Source organism: Perognathus longimembris, chromosome 2 (assembly GCF_023159225.1).
Source record: "Perognathus longimembris pacificus isolate PPM17 chromosome 2, ASM2315922v1, whole genome shotgun sequence".
NCBI classification, from domain to species: domain Eukaryota; kingdom Metazoa; phylum Chordata; class Mammalia; order Rodentia; family Heteromyidae; genus Perognathus; species Perognathus longimembris.
In genome coordinates, this window is record NC_063162.1 from 64,874,129 (window position 1) to 64,890,429 (window position 16,301).

At 50.4% G+C, this 16,301-nt stretch overlaps 1 protein-coding gene across 5 annotated transcripts in view; it reads right to left on the reverse strand.

Moving 5' to 3' along the window:
* Nucleotides 1–16,301, reverse strand: part of Npc1l1 (NPC1 like intracellular cholesterol transporter 1) — a 41,245-nt gene that overhangs the window by 19,182 nt on the left and 5,762 nt on the right. For 3 of the 5 annotated variants that reach the window (XM_048339348.1, XM_048339350.1, XM_048339351.1), the window contains exons 2-9: nt 7,421–8,949; nt 4,935–5,035; nt 4,349–4,521; nt 3,995–4,123; nt 3,483–3,665; nt 1,522–1,636; nt 1,204–1,331; nt 183–323 (exon numbers count right to left, since the gene is read on the reverse strand). In XM_048339348.1, the coding sequence (XP_048195305.1) occupies nt 183–323; nt 1,204–1,331; nt 1,522–1,636; nt 3,483–3,665; nt 3,995–4,123; nt 4,349–4,521; nt 4,935–5,035; nt 7,421–8,949 (2,499 nt within the window). Of the gene's footprint in view, nt 1–182; nt 324–1,203; nt 1,332–1,521; nt 1,637–3,482; nt 3,666–3,994; nt 4,124–4,348; nt 4,522–4,934; nt 5,036–7,420; nt 8,950–10,524; nt 10,831–16,301 lie in introns of those variants that run through there. The other 2 variants (XM_048339349.1, XM_048339353.1) reach the window with 2 other exon arrangements.

Consider the following 16,301-nt stretch of genomic DNA (forward strand, 5'->3'; position numbering starts at 1 on the left):
CATCTTCCCCAAATGTGTACCCACTGGAGGATTATGAGAAACTTCCTGGAGGTGGGAGGTTTCAAGTTCCAGCACCTGGGCTAGGCAATCCCTCCATCCATCCTCCACCCTGCTCTCTCCCAGTCCTCCTGCCCTTGGGGGTAGAGATCCTGCAGCTGAGAGCAGACCCTAATCCCACTCACCACGACGGGGCGGGTGAACGGATGCAGCAGGAAGGGAGCATATTTCTTGCGGAAGAAGTGGAGCAGGAGCCCCTCACTGTTTTGCTCAGATGGAGGCAAAGCTCGAGGTGCAAGGCAGCAACAGCAGTCAGGACGGGAAGCCTGATGGCCAGGGGAGGCAGTGTCTCAGAATCACTGTATTCTGGAGACTGCCTCCTATAGGAAGGAAGGGGTCACCACTGCTGCATTTTGGGGATACCCAGTGTACTATTCTCTTTGTTTTTATGTTCTACCCTAATCCATTATCTGAATTTTATATCATCACAGAGCCACCAATGCAACTTCTTGTTAACATCTCATGTCTAGCTGGAGTCAATGGCTTATGCCTATAATCCTAGCTACTCAGCAGGCTGAAATCTGAGGATTGCAGTTCAAAGCCAGCCCAGACAAGAAAGTCTGTGAGACTCTTTTTTTTTTTTTTGGCCAGTCCTGGGCCTTGGACTCAGGGCCTGAGCATTGTCCCTGGCTTCTTCCCGCTCAAGGCTAGCACTCTGCCACTTGAGCCACAGCGCCGCTTCTGGCCGTTTTCTGCGTATGTGGTGCTGGGGAATCGAACCTAGGGCCTCGTGTATCCGAGGCAGGCACTCTTGCCACTAGGCTATATCCCCAGCCCCCTCTGTGAGACTCTTATCTACAGTGAACCACCAAAAAACTGGAAGTGGAGATGTGGCTCAAGTGATAGAGTGCCAGCTTTGAGCAAAAAAGCTAAGGGACAGCACCGAGGCCCTGAGTTTAAGTATTAGCATTTTTATTTTGTAACCTTGGGTGTTTTAGAAGGTTTGATCATGCTTCCAAAAATTATCAAAAGTTAGCTTGGGAAATGGAGGGTTACATGGCCCCAAATATTCCCTCTCAGCACAATAGCCCCAGTCCCCACCCCTATCTCTGAGTCACATCTGTAACAGTGATGCTCATCTATCTTGTAGCCAAGGTTGGGACCTAGACAGAGCAAGCCCCTTGGTCATGGTCCACTTGTTCCCACCTCCTGCCTCCTGCTGTCCAGGGAGAACAGGGCCACAAATGCGGTCATCTGCAGAAGGAAGTCAAAAATGATGGCCAGGCCAGAGGTCAGGGCAAAGGTCCGCACAGCTGGCATGGGAGTCAGTGCTCCTGTGGGGGAGACAGCTGTCAGGGAACCCTGGTATCATGGGCAGGGTGAATACCTACACAGACAGCATGCAGAGAGAAGGGGGCGGGGGAGTGGAGTCTCTAGGCTCCACTATCCTCTGAGAATTTCTGACTTCCCTTGGACTAATCCAGCAAGGCAGAGCCTAAATAGGGCAGGGCCGGTCCAGCTTACCTAGGAAGAAGCAGATGGCCTCAGAGAGGCTGCATAGCAGCATGCTGGGGGCTACCCTGCCCAGGGCTCGGCCAATGTGGGCCTCTCGCTGCTCCCCAGGCTTTCGTGGCAGCCTCTGTGAGGAAACAAGAGGTAGAGGGTACAAAGAGTGCCCTGGGCATTGTCCCCTGAAGGCCAGAAGGGCTGGCAAGTGCTCAGAGTCATGGCCAACCCTGAGGAAATGCTTGACCTTTAGAGGCAGGAATTGACCCTGCTAACACAAGCTCGCTTTTTACTTCTAAGCAGAAGCACCTGGTTTGTTCAGGCAGTCGACAGTATGCTTGCTCCCAGCCATACCTAAATGTCTGCCAGCAGGGAGAGGCTAAATGGCTCTGATTTGTGCTTGCCATGGGGTGCCACACCACAGTGTAAAGACAGGAGGTTGCTCAAATGTGCCCCCAGATATTGCGTGGGTTTAACAGAAAGTGTGTTCCCATCTAACTCTGCCCATAATCTCCCTCTGCAGCCTGATATAGGCAAGATGAATGCATTTATGTCAACACACACTATTTTCTTCTAAAATAGATGAGTGCCCATGTATAAAAGATTCTTCAAGGGGCTGGGGATATGGCCTAGTGGCAAGAGTGCTTGCCTCATATACATGAGGCCCTGGGTTCAATTCCCCAGCACCACATATACAGAAAACGGCCAGAAGTGGTGCTGTGGCTCAAGTGGCAGAGTGCTAGCCTTGAGCAAAAAAAGAAGCCAGGGACACCTGAGCCCAAGTCCCAGGACTGGCCAAAAAAAAGGACTCTTCAAGAATACCCAGAAAAACATGTTTTGTTGGGGGGGAGCAAAAAAGGGGACAGAAAAATGGAGAGAGAACAGGTGAACAAGTACAGTCATTATGTTTAATGTACAGTATATAAAACTTTGAACTAAGCTAGGTGCTGGTGGCTCACGCCTATAATCCTAGCTACTCAGAAGGCTGAGATCTGAGGGCTGTAATTCAAAGCCAGTCGGAGCAGGAAAGTCCATGAGACTCATCTCCAATTAACTGCCAGAAAACTGAAAGTGGACTGTGGCTCAAAGCAGCAGAGTGCTAGCCTTGAGTGAGTGAAAGAGCTTGGGAGAGTGCCCAGGCCCTCAGTTCAAACCTCATAAACAACCTAAAAAACAACAAAACTTTGAGCTACGTAACTTGAGGGTTGAAATCCCTTTGAACAACTACTTAAAAATTTTTAAAAGAAAAGAAAGAGCCGGGCACTGGTGGTTCACATCTGTAATCCTAGCTACTCAGGAGGCTGAGATCTGAGGATCTCAGTTTGAAGCTGGCCTAGGCAAGAAAGTCTGTGAGACTCTTATCTCCAATTAATCACAGAAAAAGCTGGAAGTGGTGCTGTGACTCAAGTGGTAGAGCACTAGCCTTGAGCAAAAGGAGCCCAGGGACAGCACGCAGGCCCAGAGTTTAAGCCCACAACCAGCAAAGACAGGGAAAAAATGCCCAACAAATTGATGTGGGGCTCTATCTGGAGAGGATGTTAGTGTTACAGATACAAATTAGGGTGGAGAAGTTCTTTCTTAGAAGAGGAACACAAAGGTGCAATGCCTATGTGCCTCTGATCATATAAAATATTTATTGAAATGAACTCCAGGAAATGGAAACAAGAGGTTTTTTCTTTATTGTTGCTTTTGTTTTCTTTTATTTTTATCTCATTTCTTCATTCATCTGTCTTTGGTAGGGTGAAGGGGCACAGAAATACAAGGACAAAGGATGAACAAACGCAACAGTGTTGCTCATTAGACACTATGGTGAAACTGATCTATACACTGTGTAGGTGCGGACTGGGGGAGGAACTGAGGGAGAGCGAGGAAAGGGGCAACACTGTCTTAAGAAAAATGTACTCTTTGCCCGACTTGTGTAACTCTAACCCTTGTATACATCACCTTTACAGTAACAATAAAAACTTTTCCTTTCTTACCTGGTACTCAAGGACAAAAATGAAAATGTTGTCCGCACCCACGGCCAGCACCAGGAAAGGCACCACTTGTATGATGATCAGAGAAGAGGACACCCCCACGTAGGAGAAGAAGCCGATGGGGGCTGCGACTGCTGCCATCACCACCATCACCCCACCCAGGCCCACCGTGGCCTTGGATTCCACCTGCAATGCAGCTAAACTCAATCTCCCAGCCACCACCGCCCACTGCCCACACCCTCCCCTCTTCCCAGGCTGGGCAGCTGACCGGGCAGTGCCACCCATCCCAGCGAGGAGCTTACTTTGGAGGGGCCTCTTTAGATGAACAGCTTACTGGTTTGGGTTTTGTTTTCAGAGCTGAGTACCAAACTCAGGGCCTTGTACTTGCCAGGCAAGTGCTCTTCCACTGAGCTAAATCCCCAATCCCCAGCTTGCTGTTTTGAGCAAAGTTCTAGAAGGCCCCCTGGAGATACCTTAGCCCTGGGCTCTCCCTGCTGTGCCCCTCCCATTCTCACCGGCGCCTGGGCCCAGCTAGAGTAGCTGCCCAGGGCCAGGGCAATGTACAGGAAGATGACAAAGTAGCTGATGGTGAAGATGGGCAGATCCTTCAAGGTGGTACGGTTGATCTCGTCCTCCAGAGAGCGCTGTAAACACATCAACCCGCTTGCAGATCACATGGGGGGCAGGGGGAGTCTGGGCTCCGTACCTGAGACCTGGTGAGACTCCAGGAATGGCTAAGACAAGCATCATGTATTGGCAGTCACTGCCCAGGGCCACCCGGGAAGAGGTAGAATCAGGATGGAGTCACAGAAACTGACTCAGGACCCCCAGAACCGCACCCGCAGAGCCAGGGACCCTGCAGCCCCTACCTCAGCCATGAAGGCAACCTGGAACCTTCCAGCTGTCCTCTGCTGGAAGTCCTGCATCTCCTTCAGGAAGGCCTCCTCCCAGAGCTTGACCTGGGCCAGTCTGGGATCCTCAGCTGGGTAGTTGTTGAGGGAGAAGGTCATGACCAAAGCCTCAGCCTCCGAGTAGTCCATCCCTGGATAAGAAACATTCAGTCCATTTCCAGGCATACCCTGCCCTCCTCTTCACTCCAGCCACACTGACTCTCCTCTAGTACATCCCCTACTCCCTCCAGCTGCACCCATTTCCTCCTGCTTCTCCTCTCCTGCTCATCTCCCTTTCTTCATAATGTTCATAGCCTAGTTCCATAGCCTCCATTTTCTTTGGTCAATCAAAGGCAAGACCTTTGGGTTCAGACACCAAACCAGAGCCCTGTCAGTCAGCCTCTCCAAAAGATGAGGGGCGTGGCAGAGACAGGACAGGTCACCTGCTGTCCCCATATGCCAGGTCACTCCCAGGCTGTGGGACCACCCATCACCAACACCCCCATCCCACCATTCTTGCCCCAATGCTGCCCCTTCCTTGGCCTCTCAGGACCCACCCGCTTACCTTGGTATCCCCCTACGGCGAGGAAAGGGAAGACAGGGGCCCCATAGTCAGCTATGCAGCTCAAGGCCAGGGCTGTGCCGTCTTTATAGGTGAGGGGAGCACTGGAGGGAGACCACAAAGGGAAGGAGGCTTTCCTGACTCTGCCTGGTTCCTTTGGCCCTGCTCCCATCCCTGGACCACAGCACTCAAGGAAGAGGGGCACTAGTGCAGTTTGTCTGACCCAGTGGGTCATAAATGACTCTCTCTTCCTCCTCCTCCTCCTCCTCCTCCTCCTCCTCCTCCTCCTCCTCCTCTTCCTCCTCCTCCTCCTCCTCCTCCTCCTTCTCCTCCTCCTCCTCCTGTTCCTCCTCCTTCTCCTCCTCCTCTTCCTCCTCCTCCTCCTCCTCCTCCTCCTCCTCCTCCTCCTCCTCCTCTCCTCCTCCTCCTCCTGTTCCTCCTCCTTCTCCTCCTCTTCCTCCTCCTCCTCCTCCTCCTCCTCCTTCTCCTCCTCCTCCTCCTGTTCCTCCTCCTTCTCCTCCTCTTCCTTCTCCATTCTCCTCCTCCTCCTCCTCCTCCTCTTCCTCCTCCTCCCCCTCCTCCTCTTCCTCCTCCTCCCCCTCCTCCTCTTCCTTCTCCTCCTCTTCCTCCCCCTCCTCCTCCTCCTCCTTCTTCATTAGTCCTGGGGCTTGAACTCAGGGCCTGGGCACTGTCCCTGAGCTGCTTTTGCTCAAGGCTAACACTCTACCACTTGAGCCACAGCACCACTTTCAGCCTTTTCTGTGTATGTGGTGCTGAGAAATCGAACCCAGGGCTTCATGCATGCCAGGCAAGCACTCTACCACTAAGCCACATTCCCATTCCTGAAGATTTCAAATGGACTCCAATCCACAGAGTGACGGAGCTTCCAAGAATGCCTCCTTTAGCCAGGCAGGGACTAATAGGCTGCTTTCACTGTGAGCTCCCTCCCACAGCCAGGCCTGTCACTATTTGATTCCCAAATAAGCAAAGCTCTTAAGAGCTTGTGAGTTGGGAAGTCTGTATTTAGGCCGTAGTCTTCTGCTTTACTCTCAGTGCCTCCTCCTTCCCAAAGCTTGAGTTGAAAATCTGGACCCTGGATCCCAGGAGCCTTGTGTCCACAGCTCACCAGCTACTGCCCTTGGACAAGCTTGTCTCTTTCAACTTGACCTTTTCTACAGAGCCCCTCTCTAGGAGACAAAGATACCAGGGCAAAGCTCTCTCCTGGCCTGCTCAGCTCTGAGCAAGCGAGTGAGATGGTTAACAGTACAGATTTCTGTACAATCTTGGGCTCACTATATTCTTCCCTTTTCCTGCATCACCAAACCACCTCCAAAGTTGTGAGCATCCAAAATCAAAATGAAGACACCATACCAGGATGGCACACTTGGCCACTGATGCCTTCCTGGGACAGCTGACAGCTCCTTTCTGTTCTGCTATTGCTGAGAGAAAGTCCCTGGCTCCTGGCATTGATACTCTGAGCCAGGCAGAAGGTAGATCCAGTGGTAAAGGGAACTGGTTCACCTCTAATGCAATGGACCACAGAGTGAGTATGGCCTGGAGTCCCTGGGAATCCTGGGGATCTCTCCAGAATCTTCAAGGTCAAAACTGTCCTTATAATAGCACTAAGATGCAGCTGTTGCCACTTTAACTCTCATTTGCACTTGAGTGGAGAAACTATAACTAACCCACTTCAATGACCTCTTACCTCCAGGAGCCTCTGATGCTGTTGACCCGCCTGTCCCCCTTTCCTTGGCCCAGCAGCCTTGTCAGCATTTTGTGGCTACCACTCAGAATGGACAGAGCCAGGGACAGAAGCCCTAGCAGGAAAGGATGTGGATGAGACCTGAATTGAGTCACCTAGACCAAGGCCAGAGACTAGCTACAACCCTGAGCTAGCCCAAAGGTACCTTTTCCTATTATGTCACTCTTGTTCTACCAATGGCTCTGTAGCACATGGCACAGACATAAGAAAATAAAACTGGCTTAGCATTTGTGGCTCATGCTTGTAATCCTAGCTGCTCAGGAGGCTGAGATCTGAAGATCACAGTTCAAAGCCAGCCAGGGCAGGAGAGTCTGTACGATTCTTATCTCCAGTTAACCACCAAAAGCACCCAGGCTCCAGATTCAAGCCCCAGTACCAGTATAGAAGGAGGAGAAGGCAGAGGAGGGGGAGGAGGGGGAAGAGGAGGGGAGAGGAGGGGGAGGGGGGAAAGGAAAGGGGAGGAGAAAGGGGGAGGAGGAAAAGGGAAGAGAAGGGGGAGGAGCAGCAGCAGCAGCAGCACTCAGGCTGTGACAGCTAGGTGAAAACTTGGTACAGGAAGTAAATGTAAAGGTAGTGGAGCCAGAGAAGGGGTGCAGAGAGAATAAGGCACAGGATGGCACATGTGGGAGCCGCCTGTGCCTGCAGGATGGGACTGAAGGCCTGACTCGGTTCCTGGGATGCCACAGCAGCCACCACCTGCTTGTCTCTGGGACTGCAGAGGACTCACTTGACACAGTAGAGGAAGTGATCCCTCCAGTCCACCTCAGAAGTCTGGCCCATCAGCGTCTGGTTGGCTGTGAGCAGCAGCAGTGTGCGATTATTCTGGAAATACTGCAAAAGGCTGTTGACGCAGCAATCAGAGAGGTTGGTGTTGTGCGGGTTGAGGGGTGCGTAGCAGATGTCCTGCAGGGAGATGTTGCGCTGGGCCTCAGGTGACCATACCTGCAGGTGCCTCAGCCTCTCCTGCAGCTCCAGAACCTCCAACAGTAGGTCCAGGGACAGGATCCCACTGAAGTTCTTGGACCCCAGCAGCAGAGAGTCATACCTGTAGCTGGACCGGTTCGGAGCTGTCAGGAAAACCTGATTGGTTCGAAAGAAGAGGCCAAAATGCTCATCATGGAAAGCCTTCTCCTTCCGGGCTTGACTTTTGGGAGCTGACCACAGATCCACGGGGTCAGTGACAAGTTTTAGGTACATCATGCCTGTCGCCAAGGCCAACACTACCACAGTGGACACAGTTAGGATGGTCAGTGGCCATGAGGCTACTCTTGTGCCCCATTTCTCAAAGAACTGGCCAAGGACATTATGGGGAGAGAGTCTGTGCTTGTGAGTGCCACCTGGAGTCCCCTGGGGTCCCACTCTCTTGCTCTTGGCCCTGTTAGAAACCACACGAAACCTCACAAGGATAGCAGTGAGCAACACAAAGACAGCACAGAAGATGATGATGAGGGCCAGCCAGCCTGGCATCTGTCCCATGTAGAAGGAAGGATGCAGGTCTGGAGGATGAGCAATCACTGGGCAGGAAGCTGCACAGTCCTGGCAGGAGCAGGCTGACATGTTTCCACCCTGAGACTCATTGCAGGCTGTAGTCTCCCCATTCAGAGGCTGGATCCCATTTCCCAGGGCCTGACCGGGTTCCCAAAGGTGAAAGGTGATATCCAGTGGAGCCAGGCCATTCCCTGTGTCTCCCTGAAAGTCGAGCCAGCGCTGGGCATTGCAGAGGGCAGAACCATACACACCACACATACTGCCCACGGCTAGCGTGGCAGCGGCCGGGATGCGTACCCGACTGCAAGACTCATAGGCCTTCTCTGCAAAACTCTGTTGGTAGAAGGCCTCATAGGCCACCACAGCGAGGGGCTGGCCAGCCTGCTGGGAGGCCACACGGGTGACGTTGATGAAGACACTCTGGTTGGGGCTGCAGGTATTGTGGCAGTGCAAACTCACAAAGTTGTCAGAGCAAGCTGGGCAGCGGGTAAGGAGGGCCTTGGTGATTGACATGCTTCTCTCCAGGGACACCAGCTGTTTGATGGAACAGCAGGCATAGGTGTTGTTAGGGCCATTGTAGAGACGAGGACAGATTCTCTGCAGGAGAGTTAAGTGGTCGCCAGTGACAAGGAGGGCTGGAGTGTTGGACAGGCAAGACACATTGGACAGTGATGTGAGTCCTCCAGACAGCTCCGGATTCTTCCCACACTCCTCATAGAAAGTGCAGTAGCCAGGCTTATGGATGGGTGTGTACAGCTCCCCCTGGGCCTGAAGAACAAAGGCAATGTCACATATGGGTCCCAGGCTCTGTGTATGACACACATGGTATGTGTGGTTGCCACAGCCAGACACTCTGCAGCATGGGGCCAGAGGGAATGTGGGGGGAAGACAGGACCCACAGCAGGGGGTCTGGGAGAGCTGTAGGGAGCCTCTGGGAGTATAGCCTTTATTCCTGGGCATAATGGAGTCACTCAAAGACCCACTGCATTGGGACTGACTCATAAACTACAGTTTAGGAAGAGCTGAGGGACTAGTAAGATGGCAGAGGTGCCCACATTACTGTCACCCAAGCTGCATGCTAAACCTCTAGGCAGTGCAAAAGTGCCCTGTCCCGTCCTCTGCTTAGAGCCAGACACTATCAACCATGCACAGGTGCAAGCAAGAACCCTCACAGGCAAAAGCCAGGGCCTCCCCTCAGCCACCCAGGAAGACACAGGTGATGTTCCTGTGAGGCTCCAGCCCCTAACCACAGGCCAGAGCCTCCTCTCACCTCTACTGATGCTCCTCTTCTGGAACAATCCCCCTCTCCCCCTACAGCAGCCCTTCCCAGTTACCCAGCCAGGCTCTTCCTCCATGGGAGTCATTGGAGAGTGGACTCCAGCATTGGACTCACCAAAGGCTGGAGCAGGAGCAGGGGCCAGAGCAGCCAGACAGCAGCCATCCCAGGGTCAGGGAGGGCCAGGCTGTACTGGAGAAAGGCTAATGCGCAATAAGGCAACCTCCTCTGCCAGTGACAGCCCTGGGCTGGCGGGGTTGGAACTACTGAGGCTGAACCCTGCTGGTTAATGATCCACTTGCTCTCCTCCCTCTCACTGACTCCATCCCCTGCCACCATCACCACCCTACCACCACCTCCACCCAGTCCACCCACCCCTGCCTTAAACAAGCTGGGGTCCCTACACACTCCCCAGTGCAACTGAAGCCTGGCCAGAGCCAGGGCAGCTGAGGAGTGGCTGGTGATCCAGCTCCCCACCCCCAATCCCTGCTAACGGGAGCACCAGGGCCAGAGGCAGTGGTGGAACCAGGCACTGACTAGGCCCTGGCCTGGAGGCTTCATGTAGCCCCTAAGACATCTATACTATCCCCAGCTCCACCTAAGACCACCCCCCGACACACACACACACACACACTTTAACCAACCACCTCTTAAGACCAGAGCCAACCATGGGCTCAGACACAACCTCTGTACTATAGTCCTTAGCAACAGTTGTAAATTAATATTAACAGCCTGATAACAAGGGACAGTTTGGGTGGAGTGACAGTGACAAAAGTCCCCTTTGGGAAGAAAATAAAGCAACAGCCAACTCCAGACTTCTCTGTCCATCTTGTTCTTCCTCCCCCTCCTCCTCTCTTATCTCCCTCTTGTCCCATTGGCCAGCCCTAACTGGGAGCTCTGGGTGGTGGCCCAGTACCACCTGGGCCTTAATCCATGCATACACCTTTTCAACGCTCCTGAGAGGAACCTTTAAGGCCTCCCTTGGGTTCCTGCTATCAACAGGATGGGCCAGGACCTTGGCCCCTATTGTCAAGGCTGAGTTACTGATAATGCTGAAAGCCACTCACGCGGCCTGTGGGTGAGACAGCTTCAGCCATCCAGCCTGGCTGTCTCCTGTGCTGCATAGACCTTGGCTGCACTCAGGAGATATCAGGCGGGCAGGGGACAACAGAGACTGAGGGGAAGTGCCCATGGCCTCCTCTTGTGCAAGGATAGCCCTGTCCAGAACTTCTCATCTCTTTCTGCTGCCAGATGACACCATGGGCTGAGGTGATATCATCCAGGTTCCAACAAAACAGACCTGGAGACTAAACTCTCGGTCTGAATTATTTGTGAGGTGACCTCATATAATAGCAGTGGGGTGGTAAAGAACCAGGGAACAGCTGGCTACTGGTGACTCAGACCCAAACTCAGGAAATTCAAAGCCAGCCCAGGCAGAAAAGTCATTGAGACACTTATCTCCATTAACCACCAAAAAATCCAGAAGTAGGGGTGTGACTCAAGTGGTAGAGCACCAGCCTTCAGAGGAAAAAAAAAAAAAAAAAAGCCAAGTGAGAGTATGAGATCTTGATTTCAAGCCCCAGTACTGGCACTAAAAAAAAAAAAGAATCAGAGGAAATCCAGAGTCATTTGAAAATGACTTCTATCCCTGGAGCTTCTTCTTGTCAAGAATCCCCAAACAAGAAATCACCACAGGGCTGGGGATATAGCCTAGTGGCAAGAGTGCTTGCCTCGGATACACGAGGCCCTAGGTTCGATTCCCCAGCACCACATATATAGAAAACGGCCAGAAGCGGCGCTGTGGCTCAAGTGGCAGAGTGCTAGCCTTGAGCGGGAAGAAGCCAGGGACAGTGCTCAGGCCCTGAGTCCAAGGCCCAGGACTGGCCAAAAACAAAAGAAATCACCACAGAAAAGTGGCCACAGCACCTCCACCAGCTGCCATGGATGCTTCCAGTTGACTCCTTCAGGGGCTACCCGGGTGGAGCCCCAGAGCCCAGTTACACCTAGCCCACAGACAGATAGGGTTCAGATTTGTGGTCTCCTTGCGTCTTTTCTGAAGCACGAACTGTAACAATCTGGCTCACAATCTCACCACAAGTGCTGCTGCCTGTGGGTCCTCCAGAACTGGCCCAGAAGGGGTATTGATTAATCATGATCACACACTGTTAGCATCCCCTTATGCATCTGCTTTATGCCTGACATTTTTTTATGGATTCATGTATGAATAAATTCAATAAACAGATAACCGATGATATAATAAGCAAATACATTGTAAGTATTTTACTTTTTTTTTGCCAGTCCTGGGGCTTGGACTCAGGGCCTGAGCACTGTCCCTGGCTTCTTTTTGCTCAAGGCTAGCACTCTGCCACTTGAGCCACAGCGCCACTTCTGGCCATTTTCTGTATATGTGGTGCTGGGGAATTGAACCCAGGCCCTCATGTATATGAGGCAAGCATTCTTGCCACTAGGCCATATCCCCAGCCCCGTATTTTACATTTTTAAAGAGTAAATTCTTATTCATTAAGAACAAAATACTGCTATTTTTCCAAAATATAAAGCTGAGCTGGGTGCTGGTGGCTTATGCCTGTAAGCTACTCAGGAAGGTGAGATCTGAGGATTGTGGTTCAAAGCCAGCCTGGACAGAAAAGGCTCCATGAGACTCTTATCTTCAATTAACCACTCAAAAACCAGAAGTGGTGCTGTGGCTCAAGTGGCAGAGTGCTAGCCTTGAACACCAAGAGGCTTAGAGACAGCACGTAGGCCTTGAGTTCAAACCCTACAAATATGAATATATATATATATTAATAAGGCAAAATTCACCTAGATTCGTTAACACAAGATTACAATATTTTTTGATGTCTTGGAGGGATAGGAAATACTTAAGATAGTTTTTTCTTTTCAGAGAAGGTACCATTATAAGACAATATTTAAATCTGATACAATGAACTATATCTTATCCAGAAAATAAAACTTTCTTCTTGAATCATATTGCTGAATTACATTTAGTTTTTACTATTAGACTTTAATTATATACTTTAAAATGACAGTCCTAATTCAAAAGATTTCAAATTAAGAAATCAGATCATAAATAGTCATTTGACCAAAGTAAAAGTAAAATACATTTCAGCATCCTCTGTTGATACTTTGAAGTTCCAAGCTTTATGTATAAAGTTAAAATACTGGTTATTATTTATCGTGATGTGCTTGACTTTTAAACCCTCTCCACTGCCTTCTATCTCCAAATAGATCCTAGATAATGAAGCCCAGCACGATAGGTCTGCTCTCCCCGTTAAAACAGTTGGCTGGGGCTGGGGATATGGCTTAGTGGCAAGAGTGCTTGCCTTAAATACATGAAGCCCTGGGTTCGATTCCCCAGCACTACATATACAGAAAAAGGCCAGAAGTGGTGCTGTGGCTCAAGTGGCAGAGTGCTAGCCTTGAGCAAAAAGAAGCCAGGAACAATGCTCAGGCCCTGAGTCCAAGGCCCAGGACTGGCCAAAAAAAGAAAAAGAAAAAGAAAAAACAGTTGGCTGGCTTCCAACAATTCACCATCACCAGGTATAATAGGAGCTATTAAGGAGAATGAGATCATGGTTCAAAGTCAGCCCACTATTTCACCATTAAAAAGAAGTTTCTAGTTATCTTCTTTGTGCCTACTGATATTTCTTTCCTTCTTTGAGGGCTTATTTTCTTGTTTGTTTTGGTTTGATTTTTGCCAGTCCTGGGGCTTAAGCTCAGGGCCTGAGCACTGTCCCTGGCTTCTTTTTGCTCAAGGCTGGCACTCTACCTCTTGAGCCACAGCGCCCCTTCCTGATTTTTCTATATATGTGCTGAGGAATCAAACCCAGAGTTTCATGTATATGAGGCGAGCACTTTACCATCAACCCACATTCACAGCCAAGGGATTATTTTTAGAATAAGTTCCCAATGGGGCTGGGGATATAGCCTAGTGGCAAGAGTGCCTGCCTCGGATACACGAGGCCCTAGGTTCGATTCCCCAGCACCACATATACAGAAAACGGCCAGAAGCGGCGCTATGGCTCAAGAGGCAGAGTGCTAGCCTTGAGCGGGAAGAAGCCAGGGACAGTGCTCAGGCCCTGAGTCCAAGGCCCAGGACTGGCCAAAAAAAAAAAAAAAAAAGAATAAGTTCCCAATGATGAGCTTTATGAGGAAGAACATGTTTGTAATCTTAAATGTACAGCTCATCATTTCTTCCCTCACCTTAGTCTGGGATTATCAGACTATTATCAGGTGCTGCTAAAGCTTAAGGGTCAATCCCAACCCTTGGATGCCAGACTTATAATGACTTCCCAAGGGTTCCTCCCACTAATGCCAGCCAGTCAGCATGGGCAGCGACTCATCACTCCTTACATTAGTCAGACTTTACAAACTTAAACACTGCAGAAAACATTTTTCTTTTTCTTTTTTTTTTTTTTTGGCCAGTCCTGGGCCTTGGACTCAGGGCCTGAGCACTGTCCCTGGCTTCTTCCTGCTCAAGGCCAGCACTCTGCCACCTGAGCCACAGCACCACTTCTGGCCTTTTTCCATATATGTGGTGCTGGGGAATCGAACTGAGAGCTTCATGTGTAGGAGGCAAGCACTCTTGCCACTAGGCCATATTCCCAGCCCAGAAAACATTTTTCCTTTCATTGTGTGCTGAGAAATGAACCCAGAGCCTTTAATATGCCAAACATAGGCTATACTAGTGACATACATCTCCTAGCCCTCAACCTCTTCTCTGTCTGTCTCTCCTGTCTCTTCTTCTCTGTCTCTGTCTCTCTGTTTCTCTGTGTCTCTGTCACTGTCTCTGTCTCTCTGTCTCTGTCTCTCTCTGTCTCTCTGTCTCTCTGTCTCTCTGTCTCTCTGTCTCTCTCTCTCTCTCTCTCTCTCTCTCTCTCTCTCTCTCTCTCTCTCTCTCTCTCTCTCTCTCTCTCTCTCTCTGCTGATAACAGACTTTGAACTCAGGGCCTTGAGCTCACTCAACTTGTTTGTTCTTGTTTGGCCGGTGCTCTGCCACTTGAGCCACACTCCAGCCCAGCTTTTTGTTGGTTATTTTGGAGATGGAGTCTCAAAGACTTTTCTACCTAGGCTGGCTATATACCTAATCCTCCAGATTTTAGCTCCCTGAGTAGCTAGGATCACAGGCATGAGCCACTGCCATCAATTTCTTATATCTCATTTTTTAACTTTTTCTTATTATTTAGCAGGGAGAAGGGATTGCACTCTCTCACTAAGTCAGGAGGCAGCATGGGCAAAGCAGACTTTCGTGGCCAGATCTGGCGTACATGTCTTGGGCTGGGAATATGGCTTAGTGGTAGAGTGCTCACCTTGCATGCATGAAGCCCTGGGTTCAATTCCTCAGCACCACATAAACAGAAAAAGCCAGAAGTGGCGCTGCGGCTCAAGTGGTAGAGTGCTAGCTTTGAACAAAAAGGAAGCCAGGGACAGTACTCAGGCCCTGAGTCCAAGCCCCAGGATTGGCACAAAACAAAACAAAACCATGTCTGGCAGAGTTTGCAAGAAGGTCATGTGAACAGGCCTGGGGGTAGAGGTGGCAGGATGGGTCATGGGCTTCTTCTCCACTTCCAGCAGCATCCAGTGGGTTTGGGGGTCCATACTGAAAGCAAGGTAGGCAGCACTGCTAAGCCAGTCACCTGATTTGGGCCATGGTTACCTCTGCTCCTAACCATATGTGATCAGCATGAATGTGGGGAGCCATTGCCCCCATTTCTGGCTATTTGCAGGAGCAGCCAATTAGTGGCACCTCATACAGCCTTTCTGTCAGACTGCAGGCTCTAGAAGGACTGTGCTACAATTCAGGAGAGAGAGATGACTCCCTGTTCCTCTTGCAGCCAGCAGTGACAATATGATCTAATTCTGGATTTCCTCATTAAAAGTGTATGAAAACCAAGTATGATGGTTTACACCTGTAATCTCAGCCCTCTGGAGGCTGAAACAGGATTGAGAAATCAAGGCCATCCTAAGGTACAGAATAAGTCTGAGTCCTGCCTGGGCTATACAGTGAGGACCTTCTTCTAAAAGAACAATCAGGTGCTACTAGATCATACCTTTCCTACTCAGGGGCCTGAGATCTGAAAGTCACAGTTTGAAGCCAGTCCAGAAAGACAAATCCCCAAGACTTTTATCTCCAGTTAGCCAGCAAGAAAAAAGCCTAACTAGAGCTATGGCTCAAGTGGTAGAGTACCAGCTTTGAGCAAAAAAGCTAATGAACAGTACCCAGGCCCTAAGTTCAAGTTCCAATACCAATATGCAAAAAAGAGAAAGAAAGAGAGAGAGAGAGGGGGGGGGGGAGAGAGAGAGGAGGTAAAGTGAACAAGAGAGGGGAAGGAGAGGGAGGAAGAAGGAAAAGGAAAAGGAGAAGCTGAGAGCTGGAGAACTGCAGTTTGAAGCCAGCATAGGCTCACATCTATAATCCCCACCCCCCAAGAGGCTGAGATCTGAGAATCCTAATTCAAACCTAATTCCAACAGATAAATCCAAAAGACTTTTTTTTTCCAGTCCTGGGGCTTGAACTCAGGGCCTGGGCACTGCCCCTGGGCTTCTTTTGCTCCACTCTACCACTTGAGCCACAGTGCCACTTCTGAGTTTTCTGTTTATGTGGTACTGAGGGATGGAACCCAAGGCTTCATGCATGCTACTCAAGCACTCTACCACTAAGCCACATTCCCAGCCCCCAAGAGACCCTTATCTCCAAATAACCAGCAATAAGTCAGAAGTAGAAGCATGGCTCAAGTGCTAATCCTGAACAAGAAAATCAAGCAAGCACAAGAGCTCTGAGTTCAAGCCTTGGTATGAAAGGAAGGAAGGAAGAAAGGAAGGAAGG